Here is a 25,556-nt window from a genome sequence, read left to right as displayed (position 1 = left end):
TTTATTATTGGGAAGGGAGTAAAGATATATTTAGAAAGGGAACTCTCATATCACAGTGGGCTTCAGAAAGCCAATGTAAGCCCTTTCTAATATTAAAGTCAGAAAAGTTTACATGAGGAAACATTTACATGTCCACGGAGGCTATGAACATGCATGTGGACATGTGACACATGCCCATAGACCCACACATACACTCCATAGGTACACACACACACACACACACACACACACTCTCTCTCTCTCTCTCTCTCTCTCTCTCTCTCTCTCTCTTAGGTTTTTTGCAAGCTCACCTTCTTCTGTGAACAGTCATTAACTGATATAGTTCCTCAGGGATCACTTCTAGGCCCTTTCTTAATTGTATCATTTCTTCTTATATTTTTCCTTTAGGAATATATCTTATATTTTATTTATATTATCTGTACTCCTATAAATACAGTGGTATGGACAGTGTGTTATTATATGTATCCATAGAAATTAATATCTAGGGATTGCTAATGAGCTTGTGAAGGACTCTAATTAGGAACCAGTACCAACTGTTGCCAGTTTCAAGTGTCAGTAGCCCTGTGCCCAAATCCTTTCAAATTAACATAAGATAAATTAAAAATATTTTTCAAGACATGTGGTTGGCAAGAAAATAGTTTGATTACCTCTGCCCTTGTGTAAGTGGATTCTAAGAACATGGTGAGCACAGTAGCCTAACCCTGGAGGGAAGTAAGTCATTGCTTCCTTAGGTTTGGAGACCTTTTCAAACCTGTTTCCATTTAATAGCACCTCAGTCTAACTTGCTTCCACAAGCTCATTACTGAACCTGCATTTAATATATTTTCATACTTTTTTGGTGTGAACTTTTTTTCCCATGTGTTTGTTCCCATGTGTTTGTCAGTATGTAAACCTCTTTGATCTTACAAAATAGGGATTAATAACTGTTTGATGTGACACAGTTTCATCTAAGATTTGCTCTCAGTGTATGACGTTTGGCTCCAAGGGTGTGGAGGGAAGCAGAGTCAAGCTGAAGCCTTGACATTTCCTCTTTACATTCGTGGTTACAAATATGTCCCCAAAATAACTGGAAACGATGACCAAATAAGTAGTCAGTTTCTATGGCTTTAATTCCAACGTTCAAATGCAACTGTTTCTGTTACATTTCCTCTTAGATTTCTCAAACTAAATATGTCCAAAAGAAAACTTATATTTCTCCCCAAAATGTCCACATCTCTGAGAGAGCAATTACTGCTCATTCTTTTGAGCAATCCAGATATGTAGGAGGCATTCTTAACACTTCCTGCTTTGTTACGGAATACACAATCAACAAGTCCCATAGATTTTACCTCCTAAACATCCTGCAAATCTATCCACTTCTGTACTTCTTAGTTACTACCTTGCTTATCTAAATGATCATAAAGTCTTTATGGCACCAGTTTTGCATGTGGCTTACCTCTATTCCTTCTGGTTCTATTCCAAACCATTCCTCTCATGACAACCAAATGACCTTTGTGATATACAAATATGTTTGTGTCACCATATATTTAATACTTGTTAAAAATATTCCGTGCGTCTTGTGGTATAGGCATAGCTTGTTAATTTGTCCTAGATTTCTTACATGAACAGTATCCTCCGTGTGTTTTCATTCTCATCTAACATTTTTAAAGATTTATTTTCTTTGCTTAGTCCTGTTCTTTTGTTTTTACTTCCTCTGTCATGCTAACCTCCCTCCTGCTTAGACTGCTCTGCCCTCTCTACAGAATAAAGGCTGAAAGGCTGACATCCTTTTTATGTTAAGTATCGCTCTTGCATTCAAGCCCAGACCACTTGATTAGGTCAAATTCTGCTGTGAGTGGAAATCCATGAAACTCTAAGTTCCATCAAGGAAGAAGTCATGCTGGTTTTTACATACCAGTGTCTTTGCCAGTATTTAGTACCATGCCTGACACTTAGTCATACTCAGTAAATAGTTGAATGGAGAACAAAACATTTTCAAATAAATGCTTGTGATCTACACAGAGCAAAAATAAAATTATAAGCGTTTATATATCACATTTTTTCAGGAGAGGAAAATCCTAAAAGTTTTCCAAGAAGGATGAAGTAGTAAATTAAAAGTGTTCTCATTTATTAGTAGAAAGGTAAAGTGATTAAGTACGAGGTTGCCTTTATTTACTGTCTTACTCATGTGATTTTGTTTTAAAAACACGAAAATATAATAGCTTTTCTGTCTGTGATACAGCAGAATTGTTATTCTTACCAATAAGGGTTTAATTGCTTAATGTTTGAGTTTCATAGAATGAGAGTTTCCAGATGAAAGTGATGATTTTTCTTGATTATTGACTGTACCATTTGATTGCCTTTGTCCACAATGGTTTTGTCTTCTTATTTTCACCTGATTTGATCATCCTTCTTAATTCATTGTTTTGTCTCTTTATTCATCAATCTCCTTCACAGTTCACAGCAGGAAATACATTTTACATTAAGGCACAGTACATATTTCTTAATAAATGTTTATGAATGACTATGAGTAGACGTTATAGCATATGACCTAAGGATTCAACAGAACAACATACTACTGATTAAAAGTTCCATCCTTCCTACTATTAACAGAACCTCCTTCCACTTTCATTTGCATACGTAATGCTAATGACCCACAGACTGAGTCTATAAAAAAATGTACAAAGATTGTTTAGCAGATGCTTTTATTTTTTAAATCATTAATGAAAAAGATAAAATGTAATAAATTACAATTTAAGATAATTTTGTTAGAAGAGGTATATTCTGTAAGACTGGCAATGGACAGTACGGATCCATGTACTTGAAGTGTTTAATATAAGAGAGAACACTTAACACTGGTACTGCCTTGGATAATTTCTCTCCTATACCTTTATGATTCTTCTTTCCTTAGATGAAAGAACAAAAGTTAAAGTAGATTTTAACATATATATTAATTAAGATAGCTATTCAAAATGGAGGAATTTTTGTTAAAATGAGACTTAAGAAGTGAATACTCTTCATTATTTTTTTTTATTTCTGAGGGTAATTAGAAATGATAGACCAGCTATGATATATGTCATGAATCTAGATACTTACTGCAAGATGGGGCCTAATACTTTTCAGTTAATGTGGTTAAGATGTTTCATAGGTATTTAGTTCCTTTAACTGAAATTATTCTTAATAAGATTTAACACTATTTCAGTTAACAAAAAGGTGGAATGTTAATTTTTTTGATGAGTTACAGTTTTGAGTCTTCCTTTCCATATGGCATGCTCAATTTGGTGAGCCACATTTCAAAATAATTGCAGTACTTAGGAAAAAAGTCTGTCTTCCCCCAGCTTCTTTCTGAGCAGGATGAGGGAGTTTCTGTGCTTATCTGGTGCTTCATTTGGCTGCTGTGGGCCTGTATGTAAAACTGTGCTTTGTCGAAGCTGCTCAAGGTTCAGATTTACAGGAACTCAGTAAAAGGGATGCTGAGCGAAGCATATTGATTTTTATGAATCTGTGGAAGGAATGGTAGGTCATGCCAAAATGCATATTTATGGGTTTTTAATTGAATCAAATTGAGATGAAGGGTAGAGACGGAGAACTTTTAAAATATTGTATTTTAAAAAGTTGTGTGTTTTGGTATCCATGAAAGAACCAACAAAAATAGTTAGGGACTGACAGTTCCATTATTAAATTCCTTTATGGAACAGTTACTCTAGGGCTGTGTAATCCACAACATAGCAAAGATAAAAGTTACTCAAGTCATTTTATGATTAAGGTAAACTGTGATTCTAAAATACTAAGACAAAGTACAAACTATGGGCTCACATTCTCAAAGTTTATTCCATAAAACCGTAACTCTTTCAAATATTCTGTATAAATGAAAACCTTTGGCAGATATGTTTAGTAAATTCTATAAAATTAATCCATTCTCAGAGATACACAGTAAGCATTAGCTCATTAAAAAATCTGAAAAGTCATTTGGTGAAAACTATGCTTAACTCAAAGTTGCTTAATGTATTTGACTGCAGAATCTCATATCTGCTTAATATTTACCACCAAATTGTGTTTTCAAAGAAAATATGCATGTAGTGACATACAGAACTGAAGACAAAGTTCACTTTAAAATGATAGGTTTGAAATTCCTGTGGTAATAAATTGCCAGGATAAAATCATAGTACGTTTAATTTAAAAACTGAAAACCAAACAAAATTTTAAACAAATAAAAAGATACTAAAGATTACCTCAAGAGTGGATAGGGGTAGGATAATATAAGACTTTGTTTATATCTTTATTTTCTTTTACTTTAAGTTCTGGGATACATGTGCAGAGCGTGCAGGTTTGTTACATAGGTATACATTTGCCATTGTGGTTTGCTGTACCCATCAACCCCTCATCTAGGTTTTGAGCCCTGCATGCATTAGGTATTTGTTGTAACGCTGTCCCTCTCCTTGGTCCCCACCCCAGACAGGCTCTGGTGTGTGACATTCCCTTCCCTGTGTCCATGTGTTACTAGTGTTACTATATGTCTTTTGATAACAGGTCCATATTACTATTGTTTTGGAACTGAAAAGATTAGAATAGTAAACAAGTTCAAGTAGGATGTAAACCAAGGAGTGTAAGAAATGGCTTAATGCAGGTATATATTAATAAAATACACAATCCAAATGGATGCAGCATATCTTACAGGAATCTTAAATTCAGCATGTCCAAAAGGGAAATATTTTCATACCTTCTACCTGCAAAATTTTCTGTAATATTCCTTACTTCATGTCATTATTAACCATTGCCTTTATCCCCTACTATCTATAGGTCATACTTGGAAATAACTATTAGTTGAAAACCCCACAAAACAATATACTTGTCAAGGGGCATATTTGTTTCATATGGTTTTAGTCGTATATTCAACCTTCTATTCATATGATTGTGGAATTATTAGAGTATATGAATTTCCCCAGGAAATTTCTCTATTTTTCAGTTGTACATTTGTTGTAATCAAGTTCTGAAAAGGTGTTTAAGGACAAATTTAGCTACTTTTCATTTTGTTCTATAGTATGCATAATTTAAATATATATCTACCTTAATTTTAGAAAAAAACTACTGGAATACCAGCCTATGAAATTCTTAAAGGATTTTCAGTCTGAGATAATGTTCTTTAAAGCAGACGTTAACCAAAGCAGACATTCATATAAAACTAACAGTAAGGTAGAATTTACTATGCGACTTAGTTTTGAAAGCCCAAGCCTAGTTTAAGCTCAATATTGTGAATATTGACCACAGTTATGCAAAAAGATAAATATGGCAGGATTTCTCTGCATAAACTTTCAAATAATACTTAATATTCACAAAATATAAAATCCTTAAGTCATATAAAATTAAATATCTATTTAAATCTTGATAGTGAGTATGAATATATGTTTTAAGTAATATAAAAATTCTATTGCAATTTTTTTCAAAATAATTTAAAATTTGGGTCTTAAATATTAACATATAGTGATATTAGTTACATAACTTAGTGAATTGTATAAATATATAGTGTAAACGGATATACTGTCTTTTATATAATCACAGATGAAATCCTTTAATTCAAGTAATCTCAGTGATAAGTAATCCTTTAAAACAAGTCATTAGCCTGATGTTGACATACTGGCCTTGACATAGTGCTTAATCTTTTTTCCCTTACTGCTTTTCCAAGAATCCCTTGTCAGTTTCTGTAAATGATGACAGTCAACCCTCCAAAGGTCAACTAATCTCAGCATGACTTCTCTTTGTAAATAGTTAGCGATTATGGGTTTACCCTGCAAATTGCATAACCCTTCTTTTTTTGGAGCCTTCTATGGTCGCCTGTATTTCGACTTCCAAAACCCTTGGGACTTGCAGCATTGAGAAAAGACAAGATTATAGCTACTCATTAATCCATGGGTGATATCCTGCTGCTAATAAACTTGTTAGTGAATTCCTAGGAAAGAGGGATAAACACTAGTTTCTTATCATCACTTCCTCTCTATAATTCCTGTCTCTATTGTTGGCAGTAATATTTTTTTTGTAAAATAGAAACAAATGCTTTATAACACTTTTGTGTGTATCTTCGATTCATTTTTATTATTCTATTTCATGCAGGGGCTATAAATAAATAACAAAATTACTAGTCAATTCATTGAACATTATTCTATTCCAGACATTTCACAGAGCCTTAGCTCATTTATTTCTCATTACAGCCAATGAGAAATAATACATTTGCTTTTCACTTGAGGAGCACGAAGTTTGAGTAATTTACTTAGGTTAGCACTGACCAAGGGAAAAATGTTTGGTTATTAATTTATGCTATTATTAGTAAGTGAGGTCATAATCATTGACTTTAGAGTCTAGAGGCTCTTTTTTTATATAGACTGGAGTGAAAGACTTTTGTCCTATTGATGCCTGCATCTGTAACATCCAACACAATGCTTGACTAGTAAACCATCAATAAATATATTTTTATGAATAAATGTGACTACTTTTTATAATATTAGGTAGCCTTTTCCGTTATAAAACATTTAAATAAAATTTTATAGTACCTGTTCGCGTATATAAATGGTTTTATTGTGATTTAAAATTTATAGGTATTTTTTACAATAGAGAAATTATAAAAAGATATTCATTTGCAATTTTGCATTTGAAAGTAAATCACTATAAATGAATTAGAATAACTTTTATATATATTAACTAAGCAAAAATCATAAATAGAACATAGTGTAATAGTGATTTATTTTTCATATTTTAGATTGTAATAAATTAAGTTAATATTTAGGCAGAGGATACAGGATAATAAACAAAACGTGTGTTACAATTAGAAAACTACTGAAACCAAGTGTTTTAAGTAAGAATAGGTATATACATACACACATGCACACATATAGTTCTCAGTCACAAGACAATACGAAATTTATTAGAAAATATAAACATACAGAAGTATTTACTAAAATTCACCAACTATGAATATTTATGTATTAATGTTACATTATTAAATTCTCCTGCTACTTTCAATTTAGTATATAATTTAAATTGTTTAACTTGGTTTTTACTGTCTGAAAAGATGCATCTCTTTTATCATAAGGCAAAATAGAATATTATGCTTATGAATGTGCTGTATTTGAGTACATTTTGGATTTAATTTATCAGAAAATCTCTGCCTATCATTAAAATTATTTCTGGGTACAGGCCCAAAATAAGAATTCACGAAAATTTATTAATTACGATGAGAGAGAGGCGACAGTTTTCATTTGATAATAGCTCCAAAGACAAGTGTGAATGAAACAAGACAACAATCTATATTATAATGCCTAATTATCACTGAGTTGCTTCAAATCTTATGTAGCATGTTTTAGGATTCATAGATCTAGGTAAAATAACTAATATATATTAATGAAATATTAACATTTGTGCATAATGCAAAATCCAGAATGTTTTCAATTCTAAAACTGTCTTTGCCTTAAATCGTATATTAAAGTAACAATTAACTGCCTGTGTATCTGCCTGTCCTGAAGACACCCTTTCTTCTCTTCCTTCCTACAATTAGCTGAATTCCTTTTTGAAGAAGTAGTTTATATATAAAGATATATTTTACTTGAATGATTACCACAGAGCAGTAAAATAAATCTTTATATTTATAATCTTTGAAACATTTCCAGTTGTGTTGCCTGTAACCAAAATAATATGCAATTAAACAATGTTTTTCACATGTTGTGTATAGGTTCTCTGTAATGGATATCAGAAAATGGCGTTATGACTGTATAATGTGAATCAGCGCAGCCTGTCCTCTGTTTTTAAACCAAAAGTCTCCATGTCTTAATGTCACTTTTGTAAAAGAAAATGTTGGAACAAGTAATTTTAGAAATACTTTTTAAATGATACTTTTAGGATTTTTTTGAGGCTTAAAGACAGTTTTTTCTTAAATAATGTGAATATCTGCCTTTCGGATTTGATAAGCTAGTACAAATTTCTGCAAAATTTCCCTCTAAACAATTTCACCTCTTCCAGGGAGGTGATTTTTAAATCAACACAAGATAACAAAAAGGGGAGTGGTTGCAAAAGTTAATGTGAAAGTGACAGTGGAGTCCAGACTGTTTACCTATGACAGGCAACTCTGTCTTTAATATTGAGTCGTTTGTTTCTTCCGTAAAACATAGCCTAGACAGTTGTCTGAATGTTTTAGTATGTACTAAGCTGATTGACTGAACTCTGTAGAAGAGTGTGCAGTATTTACTGTGACATACTAGGATTATAAGTCAAGCATTTAATTTGTAAGTCAACACTGTAGCAAAGTTAATCATAAAGACTTTTGAAATATGCTGTTGACATAGACATTTCTGAATGAAATGGGACTAAGTATATCTTATATTTTAATATGCAATTTATTTTATATAAAGACAAGTTTTTAGTTTATTATTTACTTTTACATTACACAAGTAGAATGAATTTCAATAAGTGAATCAAATGCATTTTAAATTCCCAAATTTTTCATTTATTAGATTTAAGAATTGCTAACCGAAACAAAGGCTGGAGTTATAAAAACTAGTTACTAGGGAAAGTAAAATCTATTTTACTTGCTTGTAGTACTTCACAATTTCAAATGATAAGGTTATAGAAAAGTTGATAGATTTATATTATAGATATATCAATAAATACCTCATTTTATGGAGGTATTTACCTATTTTAGCTTTATTGAGCTATAATTGATATGCATAAAATTGCATATATTTAATATATACATTTTGATGATTTTTACATATACATACACCTGTAATATCATCACCACAATGTAGGTACTAGATATATCCAACACCTCCCAAAACTTTCTTGAGTTCTTTTGTCAGGTTTGTGTATGTGTGTGTGTTTTGGTAAAAATAGTTAATATGAGTACTATCCTCTTAACATCTTAAAGTGCGCAATACTTTATCATTAATAAATACTATGTTACATAGCTAATCTCTAGAACTAACTCATCTTGCATAGCTGAGACTTCATACTCACTGAGTAGCAGTCCCTATTTCCCCTCTTTTAGCCCCAGCAACTACTCTCTGCTTCTAAGTTTGACTATTTTATATAGCTCATGTAAGTGTAATCATGCAATATTTATCCTTTTATTTTTTCTAATAAGTAGTAGGAGATTCTTAGATACTTTCGAAATTGATCTTTTCAGATAGATGTTATATAAATATTTGCTTCTGTTTCTTGGTTGCCTTTTTACTCTGTTGATTGTTTCCTTTGCTGTGCAGAAGCTTTTAGTTTGATGCAATCTCACTTGTTCATTTTTGGTTTTTCTGATCTGTGCTTTTGGTGTCAAATCCAAGACACCATTGCCAAGACCAATATAAAGAACCCTTCCTTCTGTGCTTTCTTCTAGGAGTTTTATAGTTTCAGGTCTTACATTTAAATATTTAACCCACTTTGAGTTACTTTTTGTGTATTGTGTGAGATAGAGTTCCAGCTTCATTGACTAAGAGATGTTTTATCACTCCACCTAATTGTATTAAATTCCATAATGAAGAAAGTAGTAAGATAGAAATTTTCAGAAGCTTTTATTTTTCTTTCTGAAAAGTTTATATTTAAACTTTACATCTAAAGTTTAGCTATACAAGCTTATATCTACAGTTGTTATTTATATCTGAGCAGGTTAAATAGCTTGGTGATTTAAGTATGGACAATAGAGAACTATGTATTTTCATTTAGCCCTTCTTTCATTTACTGAAAAAATATATATGAACATTATTATGTGCCTGGCACTGTTTTCGGTAATCAGACAGCATTTCAGTAATAAAGAAAGTGCAAGACTGTACCCTAAGGAGCCTGACTGTCATAGAAGAATACAGATAATGGATACCAAAAACTGAATACCTAAATTCTTTTTAAAAATTAAACTGGTAAAGAAAGACTGGGAGTATATAGATAGTATATACATGGTAGTCGAGAAAGGTCTCATGGATGAGATGGTATTTGAGTAAAGAATTTAAGGATGTGAGGAATTAGTCATGAAACTATCTAGGTTAATAGATTCCAGCCAGAGAGAATAGCCCTTGCCACAGCCTTTAGTGAAGAACATGCCTGGCACGTGAAGAACATGCCTGGCACATGAAGAACATGTTGGTCAGAAAGCAATATTGCCAGGTTGGCTGGAGCAGAGTGAGTGCACAGGAACAGGAGTAGAAAATGAACCTGAAGGACACCGTAAGGGGTCAGATTGAGTAGTGTGCTGTAGGCAAATAAAAGAACATTAGTTTTTAGTCTAAGTGACATAGGGAGCCTTGTCGGTGTTCTGAGTAGAGAAATAGCATGCCCTGATTCATGTTTTTATAAATAAACCTGGCTGGCAATATATTGACAGTTGGCCATTGAAGGAAGGGGGAATATCTATTGCAGTGCAGGGAAGGAATGATGGTGACATGGATCATTATGGTAGCAGTGAAAATGGAGAGTAGTGATTGTGAATTTTGATTATATATTGAAGCTAGAAACTGGAGTTTGCTAAGAGTTTGGATGTGATTTGTGATAAAAAGTGAGGGTGAATCCAGGATTTTAGCATAAGCAACTGGAAAATCAGATTTACCACTTACTGATGGTGACGAATCTGGGAAGAATGGGTATAGGGAGGAAGTTAAACAGCAAGTAAGGGAATTACTGCCTTCTTGGAGGAGGAGGAGGTCAGAGAAGAGACAGAAGCTTTTGAATTTTATTCCAACAGTGATAAAAGCACATTAAGAGTTATGAACTAAGGGAAGATCTGACCCATAATTTAAAAGAATTCTTCTGTTCTTGGGATGAATAAGCATTTTTTACCTTATTTTTTTCTTTAGAGGGAGGTACTGAGTTCATTTATTTATTACAAAAGGTATTTGTTGAGTTAGAAGATATTTTACAACATATTTTAAATGTAACATCATTGTTATCCATGAACAGAAGCAATGGCCCATTTAATCAGAACCTAAGTGAAACAAGCTGGTGGGCCTATTCAAAATTAGAAGTAAACTCTTAAAGTAATTTAATATATTCACCTTTATTAGTACTTTAAAAAGTTGTTTTTTATTCTTGTATAATGACACCAGACACATTACAGCTGACATGAACATTGTCATTTTCATGTTGATTTAGAGAGCATTAGGGTATTCTAGGTCCCTTAAACTTATGGAGGATATTAATAAATATGTGATAGGTTTGCATAATTTTCTGAAGTCAAGCAAAATGGCATTTTGCATAAGGATTCTTAAAAAACCTTGTTAATGATTGTAAGTATGTATTTACAACTGTATCAAGGAAATTAAATACCTTTGACTGCAACATGTCTTATTCAACAAAATGTTTTAAGATTTTTACAGGTTATGATAGGTATTGTCATAAGTATGGATTGGTAAATTGAAAAATATGACCACAATATTTTGTATGTCCTCTCATGAAGAGATGGAGTCTATTTCCACACCTCTTCAATCTGGCTAATGTTGTGACTCGCTTTGACAAATAGGATGGAGCAGATAAAACCTAGGTATTTAGAGGGTTTACAGCTTCCATCTTTGTTCTTTTGAAATGATGCCCTGATACAGCAAGGAAGCCAGTTGAGCCTCATAGACGATGAGCAGTCACACAGAGAAGAAACAAGGCATCTTAGCCCACAATGAACAGTGACCATTGAGTACAAGGCTGAGACCATCTTCGACTTTTCAATTTAGCCAGACCTCTAGTTGAGTACAGCTGCATAAGTGAGCCAAAAATAAAAATAATAAAAAAGAGAAACTTCCCACAAAACCGTGTGAAAAACTAAATTATTATTGTTTTAAGCCTTTATGTTTTAGGGAGTTTGTTACGTAGTACAGAAAAATTAGAACATAAGCATGAAATATTTTTGAAGTTTGTTTGGAATATATTACTTGAGAATGGTTTAACTAGTTTCTTTTCTTCTTCTTTTTCTTTTTTTTTTTTTTGAGACAGAGTCTGGCTGTCTTCAGTAGTACGATCTCAGCTCACTGCAGCCTCTGCCTATCAGGCTCAAGCAATTCTTGTGCCTTAGCCTCCTAAGTAGCTGGGACTGCAGGTGCACGCCACCACACCCAGTTAATTTTTTTAATTTTAGTAGAGACAGGGTTTCACTATGTTGCCCAGGATAGTCTTGAACTCCTGAGCTCAGGTGATCTGCCTGGCCTCGTCTCCTAAAGTGCTGGGATTATAGGCGTGAGCCACCGCCCTCAACCCCAGTTCTCTTGTTCATTTAACAGTTAGTTCTTGTGACTAGTATATACTTTGGTTAAGCGCTGCAGAAAATAAAATTTGAATAATGTGCAATTAATGTCATCAAGGTAGATAATAGTTGAGTATGGGCGATATTAAGCACTAAATGTAGACATTTTTGTAATGTTTAGCTACATACAACATGAAATTATGCATAAATTCAGAGTAATGAGTACTCTAACTCAAGAAAGGGCATATGAGAGAGGTCATATTTGAGCAAGGGCATCAAAAAACAGAAATTGTAATAGTTACTGGGGAGAGAGAGTTTTCAGTTGAATTATTAGATTGGGCAAAGGTAGACATATAGGCAACAAGGGTTATATATTATTTTAAGTAAACAGTATAAATAGTGAGTGACGGTGTGATAGACGGGACGGAAGTTTAAGAACAAACAAATTAGATCCAGATGCTGTAGCTCATAATCCTGTGCTGCTAAGTACCTATTGCTGAATAACAAAGTGCCCAAAGCTTAATTGCTTAAAATAGCACAGTTGGTCATTTCTCAAAATTCTGTGGTTGATTTCCAGGGCATATTTTCTGCCAGTCTCACCTGTAATTACTCTTTCAACTTCACTTATCTAATGGCCTGAGAGAAAATGGAGGATGTAAGATGACCTTGCTATCATGTCTGGCAGTTGGAATTGGCTGTCAAGTAGGACATCTTGGTTCTCTTCCACATGGCCTGTCATCCCCTAGTAAACTATACCAGTGTCTTCACTGTGTGGTGGTTTCAGGGTTTCAAGAAAGTGTGAAAAAGAGCTGCAATATCTCTTAAGGCCTAGCATCTGCAACCACGGAATGCCACTTCCATCCTTTTATTGGTCAAAGCAAGTCATTAGTCCAGTTCAGACTCAAGGACCTGAAGACATTGACTTCATATCTTCATGGGTGGTACAGCAACATTGTATTGCAAATGAAGAGTTTGTTGAATATACAAGGACTTGATTTGTTGGCGGCTATTATAATAATCTATCAAACTACAGATTATAGAGGTTTCTTTGAACAGTGAGAATCCTGCAGCTTTTTGAATCTGAGGGTGTGCTGTGTTTAAAGAATATTAATACTACCCTTATGAGTACATTATGTTAAAAGGACAGTCAAAAGACCTGGAAGCACAGTAGGAGAATTTTCAGGTAGCTTAGGTCTAGAAAATACATGTTTGAATTTGGAAGTATACATTTTAACTGTAATCAGAGATTGACTTTTAATGCATACTCAAATGTAAATGCTCAATATTTAAATCACTAAAATATATGTTATTTTCCTTTCTTCTCTATTTTCTAGTGAAGTATAAAGAAATTAAGCATAAATTGTTTACATTCTCCAACATATGTTATTTTAAAGAAAATTTTAAAACCCGACTTTACAGAAGTATCATACAATTCAATTTTTGGTGATATTAGGCTACATCTGAATAATTAGTTTGGCAGTATTCCATAGGGGCAGCGGAGCCAACAAACTGATATGAATCAACTCATTGGTTTAAGTATGCTTATGATCTGGCAGCTCACACAAAATTTGTAAGCGTAAAACAAGAGTGATTTTGCTGTGCCGTTTTAGAGACCTGAAGTGAAAAAAAAAAAGGAAAAAAAGCAAATAAAGAAAACTCACACAACAGTTTTATACAATTAAAATGATGACATGTATCTTCCTTTCTCTCTTCTGTCTCTTGGTCCATCTACCTGTGAACCTACCCATCTGTCTAACCATTCATAAGCTTACACTTGACTGTACCAAAATATGTATATACATGCATAAAGACAGTAGAATCTGTCTGCTGCATAGCTTAGAAAAATAAGGAGGTTATCTGAAAACGCTGGAAAAGGAATTTCTGGAAAGTAAACGTTGAATATTTATTTCTTCACAGTTGTTGTAATTAAGCCATGTGCTTGTAGTGCCCAGAAGCCATAGTGAGTGTTCACAAATATACACTGATTTTAAAAATAGTTTTATAGGGGTATAATATATGTATCATAAAATTTACTCATTTTAAGTATAAATTCTATATTGTTTCATGTATATTCAAAGTTATATACGTGAAGAGATGTATACCATCACCTCAATTCAGTTTTTGAATATTTTCACCACCACATTCCCACCATCAGTCCCAGGCAACCACTGATTTGCTGGTTCTTCTCTGGATATTTCATATAAACAGAATCATACAACATGTGGTCTTTTATGTCTGACTTTTTTCACTCATCGTGTTTTTGCAATTTATCCAGAACTTGGCTCCTTTTAAATTTTTACTTATTTACTGAGTAGTATTGCATGATTGTATTAGTCTGTTTGTGCTGCTATAACAAAATTCCTGAGCCTGCGTAATATATGAACAATAGAAATTTCTTTCTCACAATCCTTGATCTGTGAAGGCAAAGGTCAAGGTGCTGGAAATTTAACATCTGTTGGGGGTTTTCTGTCTCCTTCAGGATGGGGCCTTACTGCTGCACCCTCCCATGGCAGAAGGGCAAACTTGGCACAACTTGATAAGGTGGCTAATGCCATTCGTGAGTGCCCTACCCTCATAAATTTAATCACCGCGTAAGGACCCCACTTCTTAATAATGTTGCATTGTGGGATTTAAGTTTCAGTGTGAATTTTGGAGGGGACACAAACATTCACTCCATAGCCTTCTGCTTCTGGTGCATCAAAATGCATGTCCTTCTTACATACAACATACATTTTATTTCATCCCAGAAGCCCCTAAAGTCTTAAGTTGTTCCAACACCAACCCTTAAGCCCAAAGTTTCGTCTAAATATCACCTAAATTAGATATGGGTGAGACTCAAGGCATGATTCATCCTGAGGCTAATTACTCTTCAGCTGTGAGCCTGTGAAATTAAACAAGTTTTGTGCTTCCAAAATATAATGGTGAGACAGGTATAGGATAGATATTATCAATCCAAAGGGGAGAAATAGGCAAGGAGAAATGGGTAATAGGTCCTAATTAAGTTGGAAATCCAACAAGGAAAACAATATTAAATCCTGAGGTTTCAGAGTAATCTTTGACTCCATGTCTTGACTTCTGGTCACACTGGGGAGGGGTTGGCCCACACTAGGCTCTGGGAAGCCTCATCTTCTCGGCTTTCCTTGGCATAGTCCACATAGCAGCACTTACAGGGTTGAGGTCTGGTATCTGCAGCTCTCCATACTGGCATTTCATGCTGGTGACTACAGCTGTGGTGTCTCAGGGATGGCTCCACCCCTATGGCACCAGGCATTGCCCTAGTGGGGACTCTATGTGTGGGCATATCCCTGTGGTAGTTCTCTTTCTTGGCCCCAAGGCTTTCCGGGGCATCCTTTGAAATCTAGGGGGGAGGTAACCATGACTTCACAGCTTATGTTCTTTTCACACCTGCTAAATTAGCACCACATGGATGCCACTAAGGATTACCACCTCTGACTTCTATAGCAGCGTCCTGAGTCACTCTTGCACCTGCTTCACCACCACTTGGGGTGGCCAAAGAGCACCGCACCAGAATGAAGAAAGCCGACTCTTGAGGCCTCAAAGATGTCCTGGTTTCCTCGGTTGAAACTGTTCTGCCCTCAAAGCTTTCACACTCTAGGCCTGTGAGGGGGGTTACAGTCTGGAAGAGCTCCAAAATGCCTTCAGGGTTATTCTTCCATTGTTTTGATGAAGAGTACCTGGCTTCCTTTTATCTTATAAGAATCTCCTTATTGCATGATTGCTTGGGCAAACTGTTGGTGTTTTGTCTGGAACACAATTTTTATTCTTTACAATCTGACCAGGCTGAGTATTTTCCAAATTTGTAAGTTCTCCTTCCCTTTTGATTATAAATTTCATCTTTAATCAATTTCTCTCTTCTGGCATTTTATTAAAAGCAGTCAAGAAACACAGTGCATCACCCTGAACACTTTGCTTAGAGCTTTCTTTTGCTACATATTTTAGTTCACCACCTTTGAATTGTGCCTTCCACAAAATATTAGGACACAGACGTAATTCACCAGGTTTTGCCACTTTATAATAAGGATGGCTTTTCCTCCAGTTTCCAATTAGATATTCCTTATTTCTGTCTAGGAACTTATCAGAAAGGGCTTTACTGCCTATATTTCCACCAATATTCTGGTCATAACTGTTTAAATAATCTGTAAGAAGATTTAGGCTTTTTCAACTCTCTTCTTCTTCTGAGACTTCACCAAAATTGTCCTTAAACACTCCATTCAGGGAAATCTAGGCTTTTTCTTGCATGTACCCTAAAACTGTTCCTGTCTCTAACAATTACCCAATTCCAAAGCTGCTTCCACATTTTTAGGTATTTGTTATAGCAACACCCTACTTCTCAGTGTCAATGTCTGTATTAGTTCATTTGTGCTGCTACAACAAAATATCTGAGACTGTGTACTTTATGAATAATAGAAATATATATCTCACAGTTCCAGAAGCAGGGGAGTTCATGATCAAGGGGTCACAGATTTGGTATCTGGTGAGGGCCTTCTCGCTCATCAAGATGAGACGTTGTTGCTGTGTCCTCACATGACAGAAGGCATAAAAGCAAAAAGAGGCCTAGCTGGTTCCCTCCAACACTTTTATAAGGTTGCTAATCCCATTCTTGAGAGCTCCAGACTTAATCACCTCCTGAAACCCACCTCTTAATAATGTTGCATTGTGAATTTAAGTTTCAACATGAATTTTGGAGCGAATACAGACATTCAAACCATAGCAATTATATGCCGATTGCTGTGTTGCGAATCTTACATCTTCCTCCAACGTTGCACAATATATTTTACTATTCATAATCTCACCTTGCCTCTTTTGTTTTTTTGCTAATAGCAGCATTATTTATAATGTTATTTTAACAAATTTCTAATTCGAGGGCATCTAACAACTTTAACACTGCTCTCTTACTGTAACTTCATCAATAGCTTTGTACAAATGATTGATTCATTTAAGGACTTGTTTTAAGAATCATTTGGTGTCTTAGTCCATTTTGTTCTCCTATAAGATAATACCTGAAACTGAGTAATTTATAATCAACGGAAATGTATTGGCTCATACTGATTTTGGAGGCTGGGAATCTTCTCAAAACATGGTAGAAGGGCAAAGAGAGAAAGTGCACATCAGATGAGGGGTGAGGGAGAGAGAGAGAAAGCGCACGTGCACATGTGAGTGAGCCCATTCCCACGATATCAACATTAGCTCATTCATGTTGGTAGAGCCCTCATGACCTAAACACCTCTTAACAGTCTCACCTCTTAGTATCGTACAATGGCAATTAAATTTCAACATGAGTTTTGGAGGTGACAGTATTCAAACCATAGCAGTTGGCAATTATTAATTCCTCAACCTTCTTACTGTCTTTCTCTTCTTCCTAATTTATGAAAAAAGAAAAAGGAAAGACTTGGTATTTTGGAAGGGATTAGATGTAGCGATTTCTGGCCTCTATGTTTCCTTGATGTTCATTCAGTGTTTTTGTGTATCACCCATGAAATTGTCTGTTCATTTTGCATGTTACTTAAATATGCTGTGTGATATTTTTACTACCATTTTTGGCTGTTAATCAAAATAAGACCACATCTGGTCAATGTAGGAAAAGAACTTACTAATTATATTTTTCTTAGAAAAATACATTGTGAAATATAAGAGCTTGACTATTAAATGGCTTTATGAAATGTGCTTTGGCTTTCAAAGAATGATGATGAGAAATATTGTGTGCAATTTGAAAGATTTAATTTTAATGCATATTTGTTTCCTTAGCATTTGTGGGATCCAACATCTGGAACGAATAGGAAAGAAGCTGAATCTCTTTGACTCCCTTTATTTCTGCATTGTAACGTTTTCTACTGTGGGCTTCGGGGATGTCACTCCTGAAACGTGGTCCTCCAAGCTTTTTGTCGTTGCTATGATTTGTGTTGCTCTTGTGGTTCTACCCATACAGGTAAACATAACCATCTTACATTGTCTAGAAATATGCAGAGACATAAAATGAAATCTTCCATTTTTAATAAGAACTGGAAAGTAGTTTATCTAACAATAATTTGCTAACACATGCTATCATTACATTTAACCAATTACATAATTACTGCAGAAATGTTATTTTACATTTTATTAGAAACACCAAGTTTTTTTTTTCCTTCCAGTCGTGACTGACAGCGCACATCTTATTTAAATCCTTCAAGATGCTTTTTAAAAAAAATATAGAGTACTTAACTATATTAAGTATAGAATAATGTAATTTTTAATTATAGGATGGTAGATCAAAAAATAAATTTGTGAAGGGTTGATTTCTCTTGGTTCTTCAAAATAAACTACATAATCATATACTGCAATGAAAAAAAAATGATTAGTTAGGTTGGTCAACTAAAACAAAATCTGGGGCAGGTGCAGTGGCTCATGGCTATAATTCCAGTATTTTGAGAGGCCAAGGCAGGTGGATGGCTTGAGCCCATGAGCTGAAGATGAGCTTGGGCTACAAGGTGAAACCCCATCTCTACAAAAAATAAATTGAAAACAAAGTCTGAACATATTTTATATTATGTGGCACTTTGGGGAGTGAGTAGGGAGGTTGCAAAGGGGCGGATATATAAATGGAATTACAAATAAGTAAATGCAGTCTCTAACCCTTTCCTATAATGAGCCCTGTGTGCCCATGTATGGGCAGCTCAGACACAGGTTATGGGGAAAAGCAAATCAAACTTGCATATTCCATTGTAAAACTTGGGCCGCAATGTATCTAAATACCTACAAAAATGGCCTTCCTACTCCTGTAAATTCATGCATATCTTTCTTCCTGACATCCCTCCCTTGCACCTTTCATTTTCTTCCATTTCTGGCTACTGTACAGCTAGAATGTGGCTGTGCGTGTTGTTAAGAGTAATTTCTATTACATGAGATGTGGGTAGAACTTGAGAGAGAATGTGGAAAAATAACAATGAGACTTTTCTCTTTCACTCAGCTCTACTAGACATAAAGCAGAGGCACACACCTCTTAGTGGCCTGTTCTTATGTGATAGCAAAATCATGTTAATATGTTTCTTCAGAGACCTGAAGCCCCTGGGAGGCATTTACAGCCTCTGTAGAAATTATATGGAAAATCTGTTGTTGAAGGGGAACACTGACAATTAGAATCTCAATGAGTTCCATCTACAAAATTGACAGTACTTAATAAACAATAGATGTATTGCATTGATTTACTTATTTTCTTACCATGTTTTTCATTCACATGTGGAAAATACATTACAGTTTGAACAGCTGGCTTATTTGTGGATGGAGAGACAAAAGTCAGGTGGGAACTATAGTCGACACAGAGCTCAAACAGAAAAGCATGTTGTTCTGTGTGTCAGCTCGCTGAAGATTGATTTACTTATGGATTTTTTAAATGAATTCTATGCTCATCCTAGACTCCAGGTACATTTGGCTTATATTATGTATTATACTGGATCATACCTACCAACTAACATATTGTCAAAGTCAATTAACTGATGGTTCAGCCTGCTTTGTGGAGGATTTTTATTTATACACCCAAATATAGAAAGAGTAAATGAAGAACTACAAATATAACCAGGAACATAGAAAAAAAATGCTGGAGGAATACACAGTATTTTAAGTTTCCTTCTGTATGTACGCTAAAAACAGATGGAATAATGTGAATGCTACAAAGAAAATTTTTCTTTGAATTAAAGGATTGCTTTTTTGTACCTTGGGTAGAGCATAAGTGATGTCTTTATGAAACAGTGAATTTTAAGATAAAATACAATTAAGAAAGAAACCATTTCAATATCATCTACTCAGTTAAATACTGCAGAATTGTATCAGGGATTGCTAATGGAAATGTGGGAGCCTGGGACTTTCACTTTTTTCTTTTGTTTCCTTAAGTATAAATAGGTGCTATTTGTAGTAGGAATGTATGACCAAAAATTGGACAGTAAGTAGGCAAAGTGAGAATAGGAATTAAGAAGAAACTTTTTTTCTGTCTATGCAGATATAATTCTTGAATATTCCCACTTGCTGCTATGGGCCACAGCAGTTATTTCCTTTCCAGCTTCCTGCACCTAGTGTATTTGAAGGTCTTGTATTTCGTCAACAAATTTGTGTCAAGAAGTTGAATAACTCCAAACATCAAGACAATGCTTACTATATCTAATTATCCTTTTCTTACAAAACATAGAAATAATTGATTTGTGAATATTTTGGAGACCTTTATGAATACTATATTTTTGTGTTTTAATACACCTAATTTATAATTGATTCTTAAATGATAGAATCATTTTGTTCTGTCTTAAGTGGGCAGAATTGTTTTGTTCTTATTCTTTTGTTTTCCTATAAATTAACTTGCATTTTTAATAGCAACTCCATACTTATTTGTTGTTTTTTAATACTTTCTCCAAAGGACCATATATTTTGAAATATTTTGATATCACATTCATTTGGTTTACTCTGTCAGTATTTGCAATGTTTTTATGAACCCTTATTTATTCAAATATCCATCAGAAACTGTTCAAAATTATTGGTTCATAATAGTATAACCAAATGATATAAATCACTACCACAGTTTTGATTCTCAAACTAATGACTTGAAGTATGAATTGATATTTAAATGCTTCTGCTTGGTGTTCAACGTATATTTTAGGATCAGTCTTAGAACTAAAAACTTTACAAGCTGAAAGTGCATGCCAGGTATAACCACTGGTTACCTTCCCTGTGGCCCTAGTAAGATGGAAATAAGTTGAGATGAATTTATTGATTTATGAGATTTGCATGTGTCCCAGTTGTGTTATAAGAGTGCAGTGTTATTTAATATATGCCCAGGTTTTAAATATGAAATTTTATTAGCAAAAGTTGATTTCAGTTTTATCATATTTCAGATTTTTCTTATTTTTCTATGTAGTATAATAGAAAACATTATTGTTTCTATCCCAATGCCCATTTTGTTTTGAATAGGATTATTATGTGGTGATTTTGTGTCCTACTGAAATGGATGTGCAAGTCCGAAGGGTACTGCAGATTCCAATGTGGTCCCAAAGAGTTATCTATCTTCAAGGTTCAGCCCTTAAAGATCAAGACCTGTTGAGAGCAAAGTAGGTGTCTCTGTCTTTCATCTTGCAGCTTACAGTTTTGAGTGACTTAATATTTTCTCTTTCTGCCAAATTTTAGCAATTTTCAGTGTCACAAGATGTGTTTCAGTATGTTTGAGTAAAGTCTTTTGTCTTAGTTCCTCTGCTGACCAAACCGAAAGGTTAAAAATATATAATAAAATCAGTGTGTTTACTCCTCTTTTCAGCCTCATCTCAAGACAAAATTGTTCAGCAGACTGTGACCACACAACACAATGAGAAAAGTGGCCCCTATAATTATCTTCAGCTGTCAGAGATTCACTGAGGTATCCAGACTCACTGATAAGAGTAGTCTCCAAATTCCTGAATACTGTTTTTATTCCATATATAAAAATCATGGGCTAGATATGATGTGATATACCAGTGCAGTGTGAGTCAGAGTTTATATTTTAAAGAGCCTGCACCACGTGTTGGACAGGTAGCACTTGTGTTGCCTGGGGTCAGGGCCGAAACGGTTGCTGTGGGCTAGAGGAATCAGAAAGGTGACAGGTCTTACTTAGCTACCGTATTCTTTTTGTGCATGTACCAGGCAACTTGGCTCAAAGGTGACAGAGTCGTAAACATTTGTCACAGGTTACCGAGTTATATCACATGAGCAGAGTGTGAGCATTATGGGGCAGAGTGTGGACACCAGGGAATCAGGGCTTCTGCAAAACAGGCTCCTTAGTTTCAGAAGCCAGAAGATATCTTCAACAGAAGTGGTTTTGCTCAATATTGTCTGCTGTTTTTAAAGTTTTAAATGTGCCCTCGTGTTTATCTTTGAGTTCTCCTACGTGCTCTTCTAGATTTAAAAGTCTCCTCACTGAATTGTATAGTATAGGTGCTTTACACTTTTTTTTTCTTTCCTGCATAACCTGAGTGTGTGTGAGTGGGTGTGTGTTTGTGCCTGTCTTCACTGTGTGTGCATGTGCCTGTGTGTGTATGTCTAGTGAGTGATAGAAACAAACAGAAGAAAAGTTAACTGTTTTGTAGAACAGACTTTGGAACTTCTTTTTGCTGTGTAATCCTTCAATGACTAGATGCCTAGTCAGGAACTCTGATGTTACTTTTGATTTATATATAATAAAGTCAGTTTAATGGAGCCTTTTTTTCAACAATTTAATTTCTGAAACAAAAACTTCACTAGAAACTAGCAGGATTATAATTGGAAAGATACATTCTTTGTGAGAATATTCATCTTTTTGGTGTATTCAATACTTTATATTTGTGGTCATTCTACTTGTGACATTCTATCCCCTAAGTCATCAGCTTTTCCCAGCACCTCAGGTAAACCCTGGCTTTAGATGTTTACTGTTTGCTGTCTATAGTCATTATTTGAGTGTGCTAGAAAAAATAGACGCTTAGATACTACTATAATCTACATCATTGTATTCATCTGTGTAGATAATCAGTATGCTTAATTTATTGTAAGACAGTTATGTTCTTCACACAATAAGCCTGAATAATATTAATATTGTGTTCAATATGACTTTGTGTAATAAATGGAGGCTTCTTTCTAATAAATTTATCTGAGTTATTGGTATTAGCTATTACTATCTAACCTATATAATATTTAGGATTAATATAACTAATTTATTACCAATAGTTTTAAAATTATTTCTTAGTAAAAACTATCACATTTTCAAGAAGAATTCCTCCATAGGAATAAAAGAAAAGAGAAAGGAATGAAGGAGAGAGATAGGTAGCTGGCTGGCCATACTCAAAAAGCTATTTTTAAAAATAAATTAGAGTGACACAGTATCCATTTTTATGTTCATTTTCAATCTTAACTTCATATAAAAGATTTGGGATTTAATATAAACAAACACATTTTTCAGTGCAATTCCTCATACATAGAGCATGGGGTAATATTCTCCAAACAAGTTTCAAAGGTTAGTTGCATGAGTTTTGAATTGCTTTGTTGAAAACGGTGTTTAGAAAAAGTTATCCAACACTCATATTATCTTAATAACCATGGCGCAACATTTCCCAGAACTGTTTGGCTTGGTCTTATTTCAAAGACTTTTATATTTCCTCTCCATAGAAAACTTTTTTTTTTTTGGAAAAAGATTGACTTTATCACAGTGAACCACAGAGGTAACTCATTCCTCTTTTTGAAAGTAAACATTCTTGTGCTTTTAGAACATCATGTATCAAACACTAAAATATACTGTGTCTTTATCACTAAACTTAAGAAATATTGAACCCTAGCATGAGGGGAAGGGGGTTGCAACAAGATAATGAATGATCTCCAGGAAGTATAAATACAGAGTACAGCTTGACTTAGGAATCCTGAGCAGCTCTGTTCCATCCCTCTTAGTTCGATTCTCACATTACAGTTAAAATGCAATTAATCATAAAATAAAGACCAATATATCCTGTTAATTTACTCAAAGCATACATATAAAAATACATTTAATCATAAAAAGGAATAAAGTTTGGCTTTTTTTTAACTTTTGTCATATACCACTAAGTTATAACAGATAACCCAATAATGGATTTTCTTTTTGTTCAGGATCAAATATAGTCATGATCTGCTAGAAATTCAACTTTGATTTAAGTTTATAGATACACATGGTCTTCCTGTAAATTTTTTGCAATATATGAACTAAAAAGTGAAATTCTATTTTTCAGAAAACATGTAGATACTTCAGTGTGTGATTATTCTGTCTTTTTCTGTCTGTATTTAGGATGGATGACGCTGAGGCCTGTTTTATTCTCAGTAGCCGTTGTGAAGTGGATAGGACATCATCTGTAAGTTTCTAAAATCTCTTTTAGTAAGTTGTGCTTTCCATTTTAGAAGAATTTTTTTTAATTTGAATTTTTAGAAATCTGCCAACATTAAATATTGGTGACCTTAAAGTTTTACTAAAGGAAATAATATTACTGAGCTATCTTTTCCATAAGAACCGTTGAATCATTGTATTAACAAAAATGTTTTTCAAATAGTTTCTACACATCCTCCATAATCTATTGATCAAAAGGAATCACATAGAAATAGAACTAGACCATTTTAAAAATTAAATATGTCTTATGAGATGTAATTTTGTTAAAGTGGCCTCAATTTTTTCAAAGTTAAGACAAAACAGATGGATCAGGCATTAGAACCAAGTGGGGAGTTTCTTAAAAATATGGATTTCAGAACCTTCTATTCAAGATATTTGGGTGGGAATTAAGAATCTCTATATTTTTAAAAGCTCCCAGGTAATTCTGAAACACATTTCACTTTGGTAACCTTTGGCTTATACAATATTTATGATGCAATTTTCAGATCCACAGTTCTATTAAACTTACAACTAAATTAAATTTTATAAGTCAAATATTGTTATAAATGAAATTAAATGGTATAAAGTATATTTAATTTTTTTATTATTTAAAAAATGCTTCATTATTTTATGCTCAGTAAATTTTACTACTTCCAGTGTTTCTAAGCCAATGACTCCATCTCTAATCATACCTGTGGTGTGTGGACAAATGAGAACAGTCGGTGATTTCTAAAGAGACTGGGGAAAAGGCAAAATGTGCATAGGTCTTTCAGATATATGTCTATCCTCTTCTGGATATGGGCATGCTCTTTTGCATTAATTTACGACTCTAAGTCCCGAATGTGGCGGCTCTGTTTTGTCCTCACTCTAATTTATCTAAATTACTTACCCTTTCCAAAGTGTTTAAACTGATTTTCTCATCTTTCATTTGGAGTGGGCTACTATGAGCTGAATTGTGGCCCTACAAAGTTCACATGTTGAAGTCCCAACCCTTAGTAACTCAGCATGTGAACTTATGTGGTGATAAGGTCTTGAAAGAAGTAATAAATTTATAATGAGACCATTAGGATAGGCACTAATCCAGTATGACTAGAAAATTTGGAGGCAGGCATACATACAGGGAGAACACCATGTACACATGAAGACAGCAATATACATACCAAGGAAAGAGGTCTGGAGCAGACCTTTCCCTCACAGCTCTCAAGGAACCCAACCCTGCCAACACCTTGATTTCCGATTTCCAGTCTGTAGAACCGTGAGACAATAAAATTCTGTTGTTTAAGTCATCTAGGTTGTGGTACTTTGTTTGGCAGCCCTAGAAAACTAATAAAAGGGGGTAAACCAAAAACTGATTGAAAAACTTATAAATTTTTTTTGAAATATATATTTGAAAAAAAGTTTCTGCTCCCAGCTTTCTCTACATTTACTACCTCAATTCAGATCAGACCCTCATCAGTTTATTTAAGCACTGCTTTAATCGTTTCTTAATAGGTTCAACAAAGTAGGTACTCCAAACAT

General features: G+C 34.1%; 1 protein-coding gene across 8 annotated transcripts in view; it reads left to right on the top strand.

Annotated features, from left to right (window-relative positions):
• The window catches only part of KCNT2 (potassium sodium-activated channel subfamily T member 2), a 408,182-nt gene that overhangs the window by 185,068 nt on the left and 197,558 nt on the right, over positions 1–25,556 (top strand). For all 8 annotated transcript variants that reach the window (XM_037734957.1, XM_037734956.1, XM_017518646.2 and 5 more), the window contains 4 exons: positions 17,939–18,119; positions 19,424–19,588; positions 21,122–21,258; positions 23,964–24,027. In XM_037734957.1, the coding sequence (XP_037590885.1) occupies positions 17,939–18,119; positions 19,424–19,588; positions 21,122–21,258; positions 23,964–24,027 (547 nt within the window). The remainder of the gene's footprint in view (positions 1–17,938; positions 18,120–19,423; positions 19,589–21,121; positions 21,259–23,963; positions 24,028–25,556) is intronic.

The sequence above is a fragment of the Cebus imitator genome, unplaced genomic scaffold, assembly GCF_001604975.1.
Source record: "Cebus imitator isolate Cc_AM_T3 unplaced genomic scaffold, Cebus_imitator-1.0 Scaffold694, whole genome shotgun sequence".
In the NCBI taxonomy this organism is placed as follows: domain Eukaryota; kingdom Metazoa; phylum Chordata; class Mammalia; order Primates; family Cebidae; genus Cebus; species Cebus imitator.
The sequence above is the reverse complement of the archived record's forward strand: the minus strand, read 5'-3'. Positions and strand labels throughout refer to the sequence as shown.